The following is a 15274-nucleotide window of genomic DNA, read 5'->3' as shown; positions in this document are numbered from 1 at the left end:
GCCTCGGATTGAAACAACGAAATTGTTTTCACGTATTACATAATTTTGTTACCTTGGCATGTATAAATAATTTTATAATTGGTAAATAAGTCAGTTAATTTTACAACTTAATAATTCCATTTTAATCATTGAAAACCATATTTTATTGCTTTCTTAAGTAGTCGACATCTACATATATGTATGTATGTTTGTATATATACATGAATTTTATTCTATATTTCAAAATTATTTAAACATCCTTTAATCGGTTTTATTTTTAATTTAGTTATATAATACCCGTAGCATTGTAAACTTGATTACATGTGTGCATGTACATTTTTTTACATAGGACACAATCACGTACATCGATTATTTGAGCAGTAATTTCTTACTTAAATCGATGCAAATATTTGTTCGTAATTACAAAATCTATTGTTCTTAAATTGCACAAAAAACGTTTCCGAACCAACGAGTTTATTGTAACCATACACATACATATTTTACAGCAGATATGCGATCTCTTTAGATTCTGAATTATTCGAGTAAAAAGGAGTCTATTATCTAAATTTATTCAAACTACTAGTTTTTAGTAAATTTTGCACATTGATAAACGAATTAAATATTAGACGTTTTTGTAAAATAAATGATAGAACCCGAGATACAAAATGGAATTATATGTTTTAGAAGCACTAAGAAAAGAAATTATCTGAAATGAAAAGTGTTATTTAATATGTAAAATTTGAAAGGCTTTATTGACAAATTAAATTTTCGACATTTTACCGTCTATTAAAAATTCTATTCTTAAATGTATCAATTGTTTCAAGGTTACTTAAGGTTATAGTAGGTTATAGTGAAAGTTAGCGTTACTAACGCCCCCTATTAGACATTACTTGTTTCAGTAAGTTCTGCAAATACGTAAGAAAAATGTCGACGGCACTGTATGACGTGTAGTTTACAATTGTCAAGTTGTCAGCTGCAAAATGGAATATTTTAAAAGTAGATTAAAGTCTGTCTTAGGTTCTGCATCTGTAGAAAACGAACCATCGAGTATTGAAACGGTACTTCAAATTTTTTAATCGATTTATTTAATATTTTTGTTTTTTTATCTTCCTGACTGCGACACATGGTAGTAACAATGTTTGTATAAGAAAAGTAAAAATTGAGTCGGAATATTTTGAGATACTACACTAAAATATTTCTATCATTGCCTTTTCGTTTTCATACTGTTTTTCTTTTTGCGTCATTCGCACCTTTTTCATTAGAGTAATCACACAGGTGGAGCGACTGATAGACAGGTTACAATCGTCGATGTTGTTGGATGATAGGCGAGATGCTTGTCGTGCACTTAAAGCTCTTTCGCGCACTTATCGTATCGAAGTGGGAGCTCAAGGAATGTGTGCATTACGACAAATTTTAGAAATGGACAGGACTGATTGTGAAATCATTGGTTTAGCACTTGATACACTTTGTAATATAACAAATCCTAAAGCATTTGATGAAGAAGGTAAAAATTTCATGTAGTTGTATCGATCAATTTTGCTTGCACAAGTTTTACTATTACTTTTATGCAAATATTATTTTCAGTGGATCAGTATTGGCCCAACATCAAAGTGGGAGAAGAATTTACAGAAATATTTATTAAAGACACAGATAGCGTGGGATTAATTTTAACGCTCTTGGAAGAATTTGAATTCAAAGTTAGGTGGCCGGCGTTAAAGTTATTGATGAATTTGTCAACTAATAGATTAAAGGATATACAAGAAATAATTTTAGTTAGTCCCATGGGTGTATCTAAACTGATGGATCTCCTTAGTGATAGTAGAGAAGTCATACGTAACGATGTACATTTCTATAAGCTTGCACTGCATATAATATTTTTATATAATTACAATGTTATTATACTATAGTTGTAAAACATATTTTATAATGTTGTAGGTTTTATTGCTTCTTATTCAATTAACAAAAGGTAATGCAAATATTCAAAAAATTGTTGCATTTGAAAATGCGTTTGATCGTATTTTCGATGTTATTGCACAAGAGGGCAATGTAGAAGGTGGTATTGTTGTGGAAGATTGTCTACTATTAATGTTAAATCTTCTAAGGGGTAATGTAAGCAACCAAAATTTTTTTAAAGAAGGTAATATACAACTAGATACATGTTATGTTAAATATAAATATGATAATGTAAATAGTATAATACTATGTCTTAGGCAGTTATATTCAAAAATTAACACCAATGTTTCAAATATCATCCGAACTTGATGACAATCCTCTAAGCGCATGGAGTCCACAGAAGGTATCAAACATTCATTGCATGGTTCAAGTCATTCGTGCATTGGTAACACCAAGCGGATCTGCTCAGGTAAGTACTCAGGTATACAAATAATGCAACATATAAAAATCAATTTTTTGACTTATTTTATATATATATACACACACACATATGCATATATGTAAAGGCAGTATCGAATTGTCAACACATTATGAGAGCCTGTGGTCTTCTACAAGCTCTGTGTAACATATTGATGGCTAATGGTGTACCTGCGGATGTACTGACTGAGACTATTAATACAGTGGCTGAAGTTATTAGGGGAAATTCCAGTAACCAAGAATTTTTAGCCGGAGTAATGGCACCTAGTAATCCTCCTAGGTATTTTTATATATATATTATATGTTTTAAATATCATAAATTTACCATATTAATACATTTCTAACATTCACATAATTCATTTAGACCTGCGATTGTTGTCTTACTTATGTCTATGGTGAATGAAAAGCAACCATTTGCTTTAAGATGTTCCGTTCTCTACTGCTTTCAATGTTTTTTATATAAAAATGAAACAGGACAAACTCAGCTTATTCAAACTTTGTTACCTCAGGGAAATGAAATGCCATCATTGACGACAGGTTTGTGAAAAGCTATCTTCATGTTTATTTTACAAATAGTTTTACATTGCAATATATACTGAACCAGAAAAATTTTACGAACATAATATTGCTAGGACAGTTGTTATGTGGAGGTTTATTTTCCTCTGATTCCTTATCGAATTGGTTTTCTGCCGTGGCATTGTCTTATGCATTGATTGACGACAATACACAGAAGGAACAATTGTTACGTGTACTACTTGCAACAAATATTGGGAAACCACCAGTGACCTTGATGCAACAATGTGTCATGTTACTGCAACAGGGCAATAAAATACAATGCAAATTAGGGCTTCTAATACTACTTTGCAGATGGATTGCACATTGTCTAACTGCTGTTAAATCATTCTTGCTTATTGATTCATCCATAGCTTATTTAACAGCTTTGTTATCATCACAGGAGAATAACGATGATTTGCAAGAAACATTGTTACAAAGTATGTGCGCCATACTTATTGGATTGTGTGTACATTTTAATGATAATAGTATTTCTAACTACACAAAGGTAACACCAAAGACAAAAGAAATAAGACATATTTGTAATACTAACATTATATCCTATATTTTTGTTCCATCTTTTAGGAAAAATTATGTAATTTAATCGAAAATAGAATAGGATTAGAAAGATTTCAAGATGCTATCGGTGGTCTTCCTAGACACGAGGTATATTCTAGAACTTTAAAACATCCTCAGCCCTCGGCGAAGAATCCTTCTGAACTTTTATTAGATCATGAATTTTGTAGACTGTCAAAAACGTTGGAGGGTAATTATCATATTTATGAATAACAGATTCATTCTGTTAATATAAGCTATGAAAGTTGCAACTATGTGTGTACTTTATAGGTGTGATCATAAAGTCAGTTTTAGACGGAAGTAGCTTGCATCATAAAAATGAGATTACAACACCTACTTTGTCAGACTCTGTTTTAGTAGCTCAATATAAAGAGCTTATTCGAGACCAAGATTTTCAAATACAAAAACTGAATCAACTTACGGAATCACTCGTAAAAGAAAAAAACGAACTTGAAGTATGGTATACAGTACATTTTCATGGATAATATTTTGTTTATAAGATGGTATTTTCGAATTTTTAATTGATATTTACTTAATGTAGGCACAAGTACACGATCTTCGATCAACTATCAGTCATTTAAAGGATCAAAATTTAGTTTTACGAGCAGCACAAACTAATTTACAATCGGAAGAAAGTGAATCCAATAGTGTTATAATCAACGAAGGTTGCACAAAAGAGGCAGAAAAATATAAAACTGTGATTGCAGAGTTAGAAATTCGTTTAGTAGAATATGCTTCAATGGTAAAAAAATATGAAACTGACTTCGAACGTAAGTTAAAAGAAAAATCTGAGGAATTAGAAAAAATGAAGAAAGACCAAGAAGATCTTTTAGAACTTTTAGCAGAAGATGAAAGTAAAATTATGCGTTACGAAGAAAAATTGGCTGCATTAGGTGAGAAAGTACGTAATTTTGTTAAAATATTTTCTGTTGGATAAAAGCTCTATAAAAGGTAATAATTTTAATATTTGTTCTTTTCTCTTAGATCGAGACGGATGAAAGTTCTATTGAATTAGACACCGATGATCAAACAGAATCCAACAATCTTGTCGATCGTATTGAATGATTGATATCGCCTTAAAACTCGAAAACTCTTACAATAGACTAATAGTAGTTCAAAAAGACTCTTATTTCGATAATATTTTTTATTGTTCTTTTTCACATTTTCTTCCTATCTGTTTGTTTAAAATAATAATAAATCAATGTATTGTGATAATACGATAAATTATAAATATTAGCAATTTTCTATTTATGTTTTTAAATTTCAAGAATCTAAATCACCGATAAATATTTGAATTACATTAAAAGCACATACAAGAATATATTGAACATAATAATTTACTTAAATTGATGTTTTAATGCTAATTCAATTTATATCTCAACCATCACATAGTAATAAAAAATACTAAATTTTATCAGCTGCAAACATAAGAAAAAAATAACAATTCTAACATTCCATGTAATCGATATTCAGTCTGTATATTCTGTTAAATTAAATAGTACTTACATATCTTTAAAATAAAATATCATAAAAGTATCATACCTTTAATATATTTCCATATACTATTATATATTGCCATAAAATACGTTTTGCTATTTATATTCATAATTTAAATTTCTAATCTATAAGGTACTTTCTCTTTGCTTCATAACTGCTTGGACACACTTTGCCATTGTTTGCGAAGCACGAGATATCACATCAGTCATGAAAAAATGATCTAACGTTTTTTGTTTAACTTCCAATGGATTGGAAGACAAGGAACCTGATATTTCCTAAAAAAGGGAGCAAGATAAGTATAAAATTATTAAAATGTGTTCAATTATTATTTATTTATAACATTCATGTATTTACCTTTGATAATTCTAATGCTTGAGCAAAATAATTAGCCGGTTCTACGTTACCATATCTAACTAAATGCGGCGCTATTTCTTCCAATCTACATCTTACTTCGGCCAAGTTATCATAAGGCAAACATACCCCGCAAATCTATGAAAATATTATTTTATTAACTATTTTTTCTTTTGCATTTTCTTATATAGGAGCATGTTAACTTTCAATTTCATATATAAAAGAACGATAACTTTAATTAATTACTTCAGAAAGTGCTCGTATGATCTTCCACTCTGGTCGTGCCATACCCGGTGGTGTAATTGCAGCACTGGTTTGTTGTGCACGACCTTCCGTATTCACGTATGTTGCAACTTTTTCTGTGTATGCAGCTCCAGGAAGTATAGCATCTGCGATCGAAGCTCCTTCGTCACCGTGACTACCTAAATCGTCGTTAATTAAAATCGTTATTCATTCTGACTGAATGACTGTTCAAATTGCTATTATAAGATAATGATTTCTATGTACCTATGTATATAATAAATGTATTCATAAAATCTTCTTTCTTGATATTTGTATCATCAGCTCCTAATAAAAAGAGAATGTTTGGTTGTTGTTCTTTAACTTCCTCAACAGTTGATGAATAACCCACATCTAAAGCTGCCACTTGTGACGCATTCGTATGAAGAATATTTAATATCTTCCATTCTTCAGGAGGCTATTAAAGAATACATGTGTATATTATCAACCTATTATTATGTATATGACTATAATAACAAAAGTAATTTTATCAGTTTTCTCTTACTTTTGTTTTTTCTCCTAAAGCTTGAGCCAACAATTGCGTCTCAGATAAAATTTTTGCTCCATCTTTTCTCATCAATTGCTCAACACCCAGGATGATTAAAGGTTTTTTTGCAGACTTCAAAATGTTCCAAAACGAATGAGTACTGTTTCTTAACTGTGTTATAATTTCTGGTGATTGACCTAAATGCTAGTATTAAAATAAATTAATTGATTTTTTAAGTAATTAATCATTTTTTAACTAATAAGTGCAAACAAAATGTATTCATATATTACCAGAGTATTACAATATTCTATACATACCTCATGATCATAAGTTAAATCTATATTTGGACCAATTACAGCAATGGTCTGTTCACCATGAATATATCCTTTCCTTAAACGGGTATTCACTAATGGTGCTTCGTACCTCGGATTAGTACCAATCAATAATACAACATCAGCCTCTTCTACTGCAGCAATTGTATTGTTTAGTAGATAACTACTTCTTATATCAATACCTGTGCCTTGTTTTGGAAAACTCTGTTCTGTTGCAAGAGTTTCACCACCAAGTCTATTTACTAAATCTTTCAAGGCCACAAGAGCTTCAGCATCAGCTAATTTTCCAGCAATGGCAGCACATTTATTTGGAGCTGCATTCTGAATAGCTCGAGCAGCTAACAAAGAGTATATTGTTTTAATATAACAAAAAATACTGGCTACTTTAAAGAAAAACAAAATAAAAATTAAAAATTGAAAATATTTTAAGATATACTTGTAACAAGAGCATCCTCCCATTCAACAGCTTCTAATTTGCCATTAATTTTTACCATAGGAGTTATAAGCCGTTGACGCTTTAATCCATCATAAGAGAATCGTGCTTTATCAGACAACCACTCTTCATTTATTTCCTATATAGTATGTAATCATTAAGATTTATAAATATATTTAATCAATAATTATTATGTTAATAATACCTCATTCACTCTTGGTAAAATTCTTAAAACTTCACCCGTTCTATGTGATATCACTATATTACTGCCGACAGCATCAAGAATATCGATACTGTCTGTACGGCGTGTCTCCCATGGGCGGGCAACAAAAGCGTAAGGTTTACTTGTTAATGCTCCAACAGGGCATAAGTCGATAATGTTTCCAGATAATTCAGACAGGAACATTTTTTCTACATACGTTCCTACCTATTAGGGTATAATTTAAAAATAACAGTTCAAATAGTAGGACTCAAGATAACAGTATACAAATTGTCATTTGAACATACTTGCATATCGTTTCCACGGCCCGTAGTTCCTAAATCATCAATACCAGCTACTTCAGATGCAAAACGAATGCATCGTGTGCAATGAATACAACGTGTCATAATTGTTTTTATTAAAGGACCAATATCCTTGTCTTCTACTGCACGTTTGCCACTATAGTTGATGTCAACAAAACGGCTTCGATCACTGCCAAATGCCATGCTTTGATCTTGTAAATCACATTCACCACCTTGATCACAGATAGGACAATCTAAAGGATGATTTACTAATAAAAACTCCATGACACCTTCTCGAGCTTTACGAGTTAAATCAGAATTGGTTTTAACTCTCCACCCTTTCATCACAGGCATGGCACAAGCTGCAACAGGCTAAACATTTGTATGATACAGGTTACAAATACATAATATTTTAATTGAAATGCACTACATATTTGTATATGTCTGTGTTCGCACATGCATCTACATATATGTATGTATAATTTATATTAAAAAGCAACTAATACATACCTTAATCTGTTTTTCAATTTCCACAAGACACATTCTACAATTTCCTGCCACAGCTAAACGTTCATGATAACAAAATCTTGGGATTTCTACTCCTACTTTTGCAGCTGCCTAACATAGAGAATAGAATGAAACAAAGATGTTTAAAGTTTAAGCATAATAGTTATACAAGTAATAATATATAAGAATGATGTACAAATGACACTTCATACTTGCAGAACGGTCGTTCCAGGTGGAACCTGAACTGGCTTATCATCTATGAATACTTCCACTAATTCTTGTTGAAACTTAGATGATGTTGTATGCAATCCCGCGGTAGAAAGTCTACCATTCTGTATTCCCGCGGTCAATCTTATCACGGGTAATCTTAACATTTTCATTTGATTATTCCGTTACGCGTTTGTGTTATACTGTTATGTAAGAAAATGTCACAGTTTCAAACTTTCATCGACGGATATAATAACTTAACTTATTTAATAACCTAATTAACGTATACTCATAATATCGTATTTTTTTAGTAATAGAAAAATAGACAAATCAATATATATTATGTATTAAAATAACAAAGAAGTACTCCATTATTATAAAGCATTAAATAATTTATACTACAATATATTTAATAAAAAATTACCAAATCTCCGTCCTTTCCACAAATTCCTCTTACACCCCCTTAACGCCTAAGAGAGATGTTTCGGGATAATCTATAAAATTAATCCAAAATAAGATTCGGCGCAAACAATACGTTGCTTTACTATTATATATATTTTCAAGTATTGGCAGGCTATGTGACATCGGCTAATTTTTGAACACATCCTTTGCGACATCTATCAGAAAAAATTAATCTGACATAAATAATTTCTTATGTACATTGATTGTATTTTACTTCGAGAAATTAGTTTCTCACAATTTACGCTTTTATAATAATTAAAGAATAATCTTTACGTACACAGATTTAAATGTACATGTGATGCGCGCGCGCGCGTATATATTAATTTTCGTACAAAATTTTTAGATAAGTAAAACAATAAATATTGCAATATTAATGTTAATTTTATAAATAGAGAATGGATACAATATGATGTTAATAGACTTTTTTTGTAAACTGCAATAAAAAGTTTTAAAAGGAAAGAAACAAAATGAACAAAAGAAATATTCAATCGATTTATAAAATCGAAACGATTGCAATATGTAAATGAATCATATTTGATTTTGGCAAAGTTCGAATAATTTCGCAATTAAGAAATTACAATTTAAAATTAATCGCTAGTTATTTTATTATTTCCCAAGAATAGCAGACCGGAATGACGTCATGTTGTGACGAAATAATGAACCGTCAATTTTTCTCCGTATATAGTCCTACCTTCCGGTAAGCGGATAAAGGGAAGTTTATTATCAGTAACTTCGGTTAGGTGTCTTCGTTTTACTTAATTTTTCGCAATGGCTATTGGTGATCTTAAAACTGATAAGGGTATTAAAGATTTAAATTCCTATTTAGCAGAGCGTAGTTATATCGAAGGGTAAGTGTACTTTCATCTTTATAAAATTTATATTGGAATGCACGTGGTTCTTTACTTACCAATGTCTTAAAGTCATTAAAATTTTTTCTTTTTTTCTTTTTTTTTGTATAATAGTTTGAATTATATTATTTTTAACTGTGTTTAATATTTATCAGTACTAAATTTTCGAAAAATATTCTTGATCTTTTAATGGATTAATTCATCGCCATTTGTATGCATATTAAAATATAAATGAACATTATATTATGACTTGGAAAGGATACGAATGTAAAAAACAGCAAGTAATTATGCACATTATATTTATTTTTATTCGTACTATATAAAATATGCTAAATATACATATATACTTTCAAGGAATGTCAAACAAAACTCATATTTTTAAGGTGGCAACCCACTCAAGCAGATGTAGTAGTTCTCGAAGCTTTAGGAAAGACTCCAACATCTTCGAATCCTCATGTATTAAGATGGTATAATCACATCAAATCATACGATTTAAAGACACTTCCAGGAGAAAAGAAAGCACCTGTTATTTTAAGTGGCAATAATTCTACTAACGTGGTAGCAACCAAAAGCGAAGAAGATGATGAAGATGTGGACCTCTTTGGGTCAGACGAGGAGGAAGATGCTGAAGCTACACGACTTAGGGAAGAAAGATTAAAGGCATATGAGGAGAAAAAATCTAAGAAACCAGGACCAATTGCAAAATCCAGTGTTGTATTAGATGTTAAACCATGGGATGATGAAACTGATATGGAAGGAATGGAAAAAGTTGTGAGATCTATTCAAATGGATGGCTTAGTTTGGGGAGCATGTAAATTATTTTATTTTCAAAATCATATCAAAACTTCAGTCTTGCAAAATCATAAATTTTATATATATTGTGTTTCCAGCTAAATTAGTTGCAGTGGGCTATGGCATTAATAAATTCAGGATAATGTGCGTCATAGAAGATGACAAGGTGTCAGTAGATTGGCTGATAGAACAAATAGAAAGTTTCGAAGAGTTTGTTCAGTCTGTGGACATTGAATCGTTCAATAAACTATAAATGATTGTTTCTGACTATTATCTTTAATGTAAACTTAATAAATAATAATCATTGTTTGTATATATAATTTGTTATTGAATAAGAAAAATTAATATTGCAAATTTCAGTGGTAATATATTAGCAAAAGATTCAATTAAAGTATTTATTTTCATCATACTGCTTTAATATTTATAACAGACAATTGAAAAGAAAAAATTGATGTTTTACTTTACATATACAATTGACCCTTTAATAATACAGATTTAAATAATGTGATATTAGATATATGGATTTTTCCATATGTGATCGCACGCTTGTTTCGAATTAATTCATTCAGCTCGTTACAACAATAACGCTATTTATGGAAAAAAGAAAAAGATTTATGGTAAAATAATATATCATTAAAAGATCCATTGTATGTTACCGATTTGTATTGAACAGATCACTTTTCGTGAGAATTTCTTAATCTGCTACTTTGCTGTCTTATTTTATTATAAATACACAATAATAAATGTAATACATGTAGCATACAAAATAAATAATTTTTAATTGACGACGAAACGATAAATTATTGCAGTTAAATTTTCGAGGAATCAAAAATTATACATACACAGATTTTCAGCTATTCCATTAGTCGGTGTTTCAAACTCCCACGTTGTTCAAGAATATGGTGTATTTTATTTATATTTCTGACAAAAAGCGTATTATTGTTTGAAAAATTTGAAGATAATTTGCATTTTAACCAGATGATGAACAAATGTATCATGTTTGGAATTTTTACTTCAAATTTGATTTATGATTATATGATAAATAACAGTTTTGAAGCTTTCTAACTAAAACTGTCTCGCTGAAGAAATCCCGATGCTTCTACATTCTACTATGAGACATACCAACGTCGATCCGTCAATGTGCTTTTTCCAAGCAGACTATATAAGTACATGTGTATGTAATTCAATCATATTTATAGATCACTAACTTTCTATTGGAGATTTCTTTAACTAATTAGTCAAACAATTGGAATTAAACAAGAATTGAAATAAAAGATCACAGGTAGCGTTAATTTAATACATAACTAATATCTCTATCCAAACTATTGTTAATATATTCCCTAATTTTTATTGCTGAGGACCGTAAGAGTAGTCTTTCTTTACTTAGGTGTCGTTGTTACTAGAAATAAAAAATGTAGGAAGAATTTAACAAATTTAATATTATTTTCCTGTTTTTTTTCTATATAGCCATTAATATAAAAAATAGATATACATTTATATATATATGACCCCAGCCTAAATCGCTGATAGGTTTCTCCTATACGTTTCTTATTCACTTACCAGGGAGTTGCTTTCAGTAAACTACTAATTTTGTAGAACTAGTTTAATAAATAAAGACTTATGTAATCATAAACAATAGTAAACTTACTTATTTGTATCACTAGTACTAACTGCGTTTGATACTTTTACAATGCAAGGCTAGTTGCTAGTTGAATTCTTTGTTGATTAATTATTTTGTTCTTGCTTATTAATCAATGGTCTGATTCGTACCACATCTAATAGAGGGTTAAATATCGCTATGAAATATTCGGTCATACTTAAAACGGATTTCTATCCAATATATTCGATGGATAGAATAGATTCCATCAATTCACCATTCACCAGAACATTCACCATTCTTATTCTTATTGTTGATTTATGATTACAAAGTTTCTATAATTACAGACATATTGTATCACAGAGGATTTCCGCTCTGATTGTATATACGTATTTATAAGTATGTATATACATAGTATTTTAAATACATTTAGTATATAGTTCCGTTTGTCACAGATGACGTCATTTGGTAGTTCCGTTTGTTACGAATGACATCATTGTGCTCTTGCGGTAAAATTACAGTAAAACATGAAATTACAATAAAACATATTCTTTCCTTTAGAATATGTCTTTAAGTATTTTGTTAATATTCTGTAATTATACCAATCTCGACACCTTCCACATAGATTGCAACGTAAAGAATATTACATTAAGAAATGAAAGATTATATCATATTAGAACAATATTATTGTAAAATTGCAAAACATAAATGTTAATGTCTTTAAGAAAATGAATAGTGCAATTCAGGATTCAATGAAAAAAAGATAAGATACAGAAAGAAAGAAAAGAAAACCGTAAAAGCTTTCACAAGAAGCTTTGAGATGCTGTACCGGCTTAAAATCCGGTTTCAGAATAATTTTTGTCTCGTGAATAAATATATAATTTATGTAGTGAAGCAATATGATATTGTAAAGAACAAAGAAGACGGAGTAAAAGGTGTCGAGGATGATGTTAAATAAAATATTAATATAACAAATCCTTGATTACTTACATATATTATCAGATCTAAACCTCATACTCTTTAAACAGATTCTACTTATTTTACATCGTATCGTATAAATTACATCTATAGAAACACAATTTATATATAAAACTGTATACTTAGGATCTTTCAGGATACACAACTGAATGAAGTTAGAGTTTTATTACATAACATTAGTAGTTTTATCAATATGCAATTGTTAATTTTTAATATGTTAGTTTCAGTAATTTAGATAATTCTAAGTAACTTTTTTCCCCAGGAACTAAAAAACATATAGATGTTTAAATGCCTACTGTAATTGATGTATACCTATTGTAATTGAAGTATGCGATACAAATTGAAATATGTAATTATTGCTGCTTTGATTTGTTTTTTTTTTTATTTCTCTGCATGCCTTAGTGTCGCGACAAGTTGCGTTTTAAATCTTCCTTTTTCGATCACGATGTTTTCCAAGAGATAGTCCTTGCCACTGACCTTTGTTAGAATCCCCACCTCCACAAGCAACAACGCGCGACAACTCTCTTGTATATAAAAGAGAACGTTACGAATATCGCGTGAATATTCTTCCACGCATCGTGACGGTATTTCCAAACATTAACGAAAGTAGAAATTCGAACAGAAATTATTTGTTTCTCAAGGAGGATGGCCTTTTTGTTGAACACTTTGATTATAACGTTGTTATCAATCGTTGCCTTTACATCCTTGATATATGGTAAGCTACGTTTGATTTTAATAGTAAAAGAATGATTATTTATATTTATGCTTAGCTCAATGTTCATAGACAATTTACATACGATTCATACTGATTGACTCTAATTATTAACTTTTACAAGATATAATGATCATTCTGTTGGTGAACAATAGTTTAGACAGATATAAAAGGTAGCGTAAAATACCAAATCGTTTGGAATTATTTTTGATTTCTTCATTGTAAATAGATGAACAATCAAACTTCAATTATTAATATGTTTCTAAAATATTATATAGTATATAAAAAGTTATTGTTTAACTTTAATTATACTTCTGTTCAAACGGCATAGAACTACAGAGAAGGTACACATTAAAGGTAAGAATGTGTGAAGTATTGTATCAAGATTCCATCGTAGTAAAGAAATTTAAGATATTGTACAATGACTTCAAATATTTGCTTATTTATTAAAAAAAGAAGAAGAAAAAGGGGAAAAAGAATGTATAAACTCGTTAACTCAGAATCCGGTTTCATGCTACCAAGCGACCATGCAACTACATATCGACGAATGGTTGTCTTAGAATATATGAACAAGGTTCGACAAGTTTAAGCAAATTTATTCAAGATAATTAAAAAGATCTTACTGTTAATGCATAATTATATCCCCTGAATGTTTTTAATCAGTTTTTCGATTTATTTAAAACTTCAAATAAACATTTTTGTTTTATAAACATAATAGGGCAAGAAGATTCGACAGGAAAAGAACCGGTATCAAGAGTATGTCTGGGATGTATATGCGAAGCTGCTTCTGGATGTAACATTACAATCGGTTGTGATGGATCTGTTTGTGGACCATTTCGTATAACATGGGCTTATTGGGCTGACGCTGGCAAACCAATTATTAACGATAGTATGACACAAGATGGTTGGTATTTATATGTGATTAAATATATAAGATGGTCTAAAAATTAATCCCAACGGTTTTTCAGGCCGATAGTCGGACAAAAAAATATTTCGAACAAAATATAATTAGATTTCATTCGATTACATGTTACACTATTAAGAATTTCAAAAAAAAGGTTTATTTCGATGAAAAGTCAAGGTCATCTTTATGTTCTTAAATAGAATTATACATGTTTTTTTCACCATTCGGTGCATTTTTTAATTCTCTACAAATAAGTCTGCTATTTGGGTTGAAAAATGATTAGTTTAAGTAAAACTTACCATATGGAAGATAAGGAAAGATAACGCAGTACTTTTCTGCTTTCGTTTTGAAAAATTGTGAGGTAGACTTTTAGACCACCTATTATAATTGAAAATACAAAATAAAGTAATAAAGCAATAGAGCAGTAAAAATACTTGTTTTTCATATAGCGTATCCACGATGCGTGAACGATGTACACTGTGCAGCTCGTACAGTAGAGAATTATATGTGGAAATATGGTCAGGTACGCGCATATATATTATGCATACAAATATCCATATATACCTATTATTATGCAATTGTTTACTTTCCCTTTTTCTCTATTGTTTCTATAGGACTGTAACGGTGATGGCATTATCAATTGTGATGATTATGTTCGTATCCATCAATTAGGAGCATACGGATGCACTAGTTCTTTAAACTCAAAATTCGAAAATATTTATAAGCATTGCATGCAGACTTTCCAGAACCAATAATTGTTAAACAATAATATATAAACATTTAACTGTAAGATTATACTACACATGTATACGTGTGTATGTTCCAATAAATTATATAAACAAATGCATAAGAATAATTTTATTTCAAGAGCAATTTCATTTTAGACATATTTAGGAATATGTTTAAACAT

At 29.9% G+C, this 15274-nt stretch overlaps 4 protein-coding genes and 1 long non-coding RNA gene across 8 annotated transcripts; 3 read left to right on the top strand and 2 right to left on the bottom strand.

Moving 5' to 3' along the window:
- Positions 1–739: 739 nt before the first annotated feature.
- On the top strand, positions 740–5013 carry LOC122565629 (general vesicular transport factor p115). Of its 3 annotated transcripts, none has more exons than XM_043721799.1 (12): positions 740–1037; positions 1255–1483; positions 1564–1820; positions 1915–2116; positions 2190–2341; positions 2439–2629; positions 2714–2886; positions 2982–3409; positions 3487–3667; positions 3748–3932; positions 4019–4370; positions 4462–5013. In XM_043721799.1, exons 1-12 carry the CDS (start codon positions 960–962, stop codon positions 4473–4475), a joined length of 2442 nt encoding a protein of 813 aa, XP_043577734.1. In that variant the 5' UTR covers positions 740–959; the 3' UTR covers positions 4476–5013. The 3 variants fall into 3 exon arrangements, with proteins under 3 accessions (XP_043577734.1, XP_043577732.1, XP_043577735.1); XM_043721797.1 differs by having other exon boundaries at positions 745–1037; positions 4019–4378; XM_043721800.1 differs by having other exon boundaries at positions 882–1037; positions 1242–1483; positions 4019–4378.
- On the bottom strand, positions 2888–8654 carry LOC122565631 (NADH-ubiquinone oxidoreductase 75 kDa subunit, mitochondrial). Its single transcript, XM_043721804.1, has 13 exons — positions 8496–8654; positions 8077–8274; positions 7868–7975; positions 7364–7729; positions 7062–7283; positions 6860–6995; positions 6409–6761; positions 6110–6295; positions 5833–6022; positions 5572–5747; positions 5329–5463; positions 5020–5249; positions 2888–3160 (listed from the first exon to the last, which is right to left on the bottom strand). The coding sequence occupies exons 2-12, from the start codon at positions 8242–8244 to the stop codon at positions 5100–5102; spliced, it is 2190 nt and encodes a 729-aa protein (XP_043577739.1). The 5' UTR covers positions 8245–8274; positions 8496–8654; the 3' UTR covers positions 2888–3160; positions 5020–5099.
- A 519-nt stretch (positions 8655–9173) lies between these two features.
- Positions 9174–10488, top strand: LOC122565649 (elongation factor 1-beta'). 2 transcript variants are annotated; one of them, XM_043721847.1, is made up of 4 exons: positions 9234–9381; positions 9537–9662; positions 9736–10192; positions 10272–10488. In XM_043721847.1, the coding sequence occupies exons 2-4, from the start codon at positions 9627–9629 to the stop codon at positions 10424–10426; spliced, it is 648 nt and encodes a 215-aa protein (XP_043577782.1). In that variant the 5' UTR covers positions 9234–9381; positions 9537–9626; the 3' UTR covers positions 10427–10488. The 2 variants fall into 2 exon arrangements, with proteins under 2 accessions (XP_043577780.1, XP_043577782.1); XM_043721845.1 differs by lacking the exon at positions 9537–9662 and having other exon boundaries at positions 9174–9381; positions 9765–10192.
- Positions 10489–10627: 139 nt separating this feature from the next.
- On the bottom strand, positions 10628–13070 carry LOC122565660. Its single transcript, XR_006316235.1, has 2 exons — positions 11822–13070; positions 10628–11572 (listed from the first exon to the last, which is right to left on the bottom strand). It is a non-coding gene; the product is annotated as an uncharacterized LOC122565660 (long non-coding RNA).
- A 179-nt stretch (positions 13071–13249) lies between these two features.
- Positions 13250–15211, top strand: LOC122565652 (lysozyme 2-like). Its single transcript, XM_043721850.1, has 4 exons — positions 13250–13463; positions 14179–14364; positions 14814–14887; positions 14979–15211. Exons 1-4 carry the CDS (start codon positions 13394–13396, stop codon positions 15117–15119), a joined length of 471 nt encoding a protein of 156 aa, XP_043577785.1. The 5' UTR covers positions 13250–13393; the 3' UTR covers positions 15120–15211.
- Positions 15212–15274: the final 63 nt, after the last annotated feature.

Source organism: Bombus pyrosoma, linkage group LG3 (assembly GCF_014825855.1).
Source record: "Bombus pyrosoma isolate SC7728 linkage group LG3, ASM1482585v1, whole genome shotgun sequence".
Taxonomy (NCBI): Eukaryota; Metazoa; Arthropoda; class Insecta; order Hymenoptera; family Apidae; genus Bombus; species Bombus pyrosoma.
Note: the sequence above shows the minus strand (reverse complement) of the source record. Positions and strands in the feature narration are given on the sequence as shown.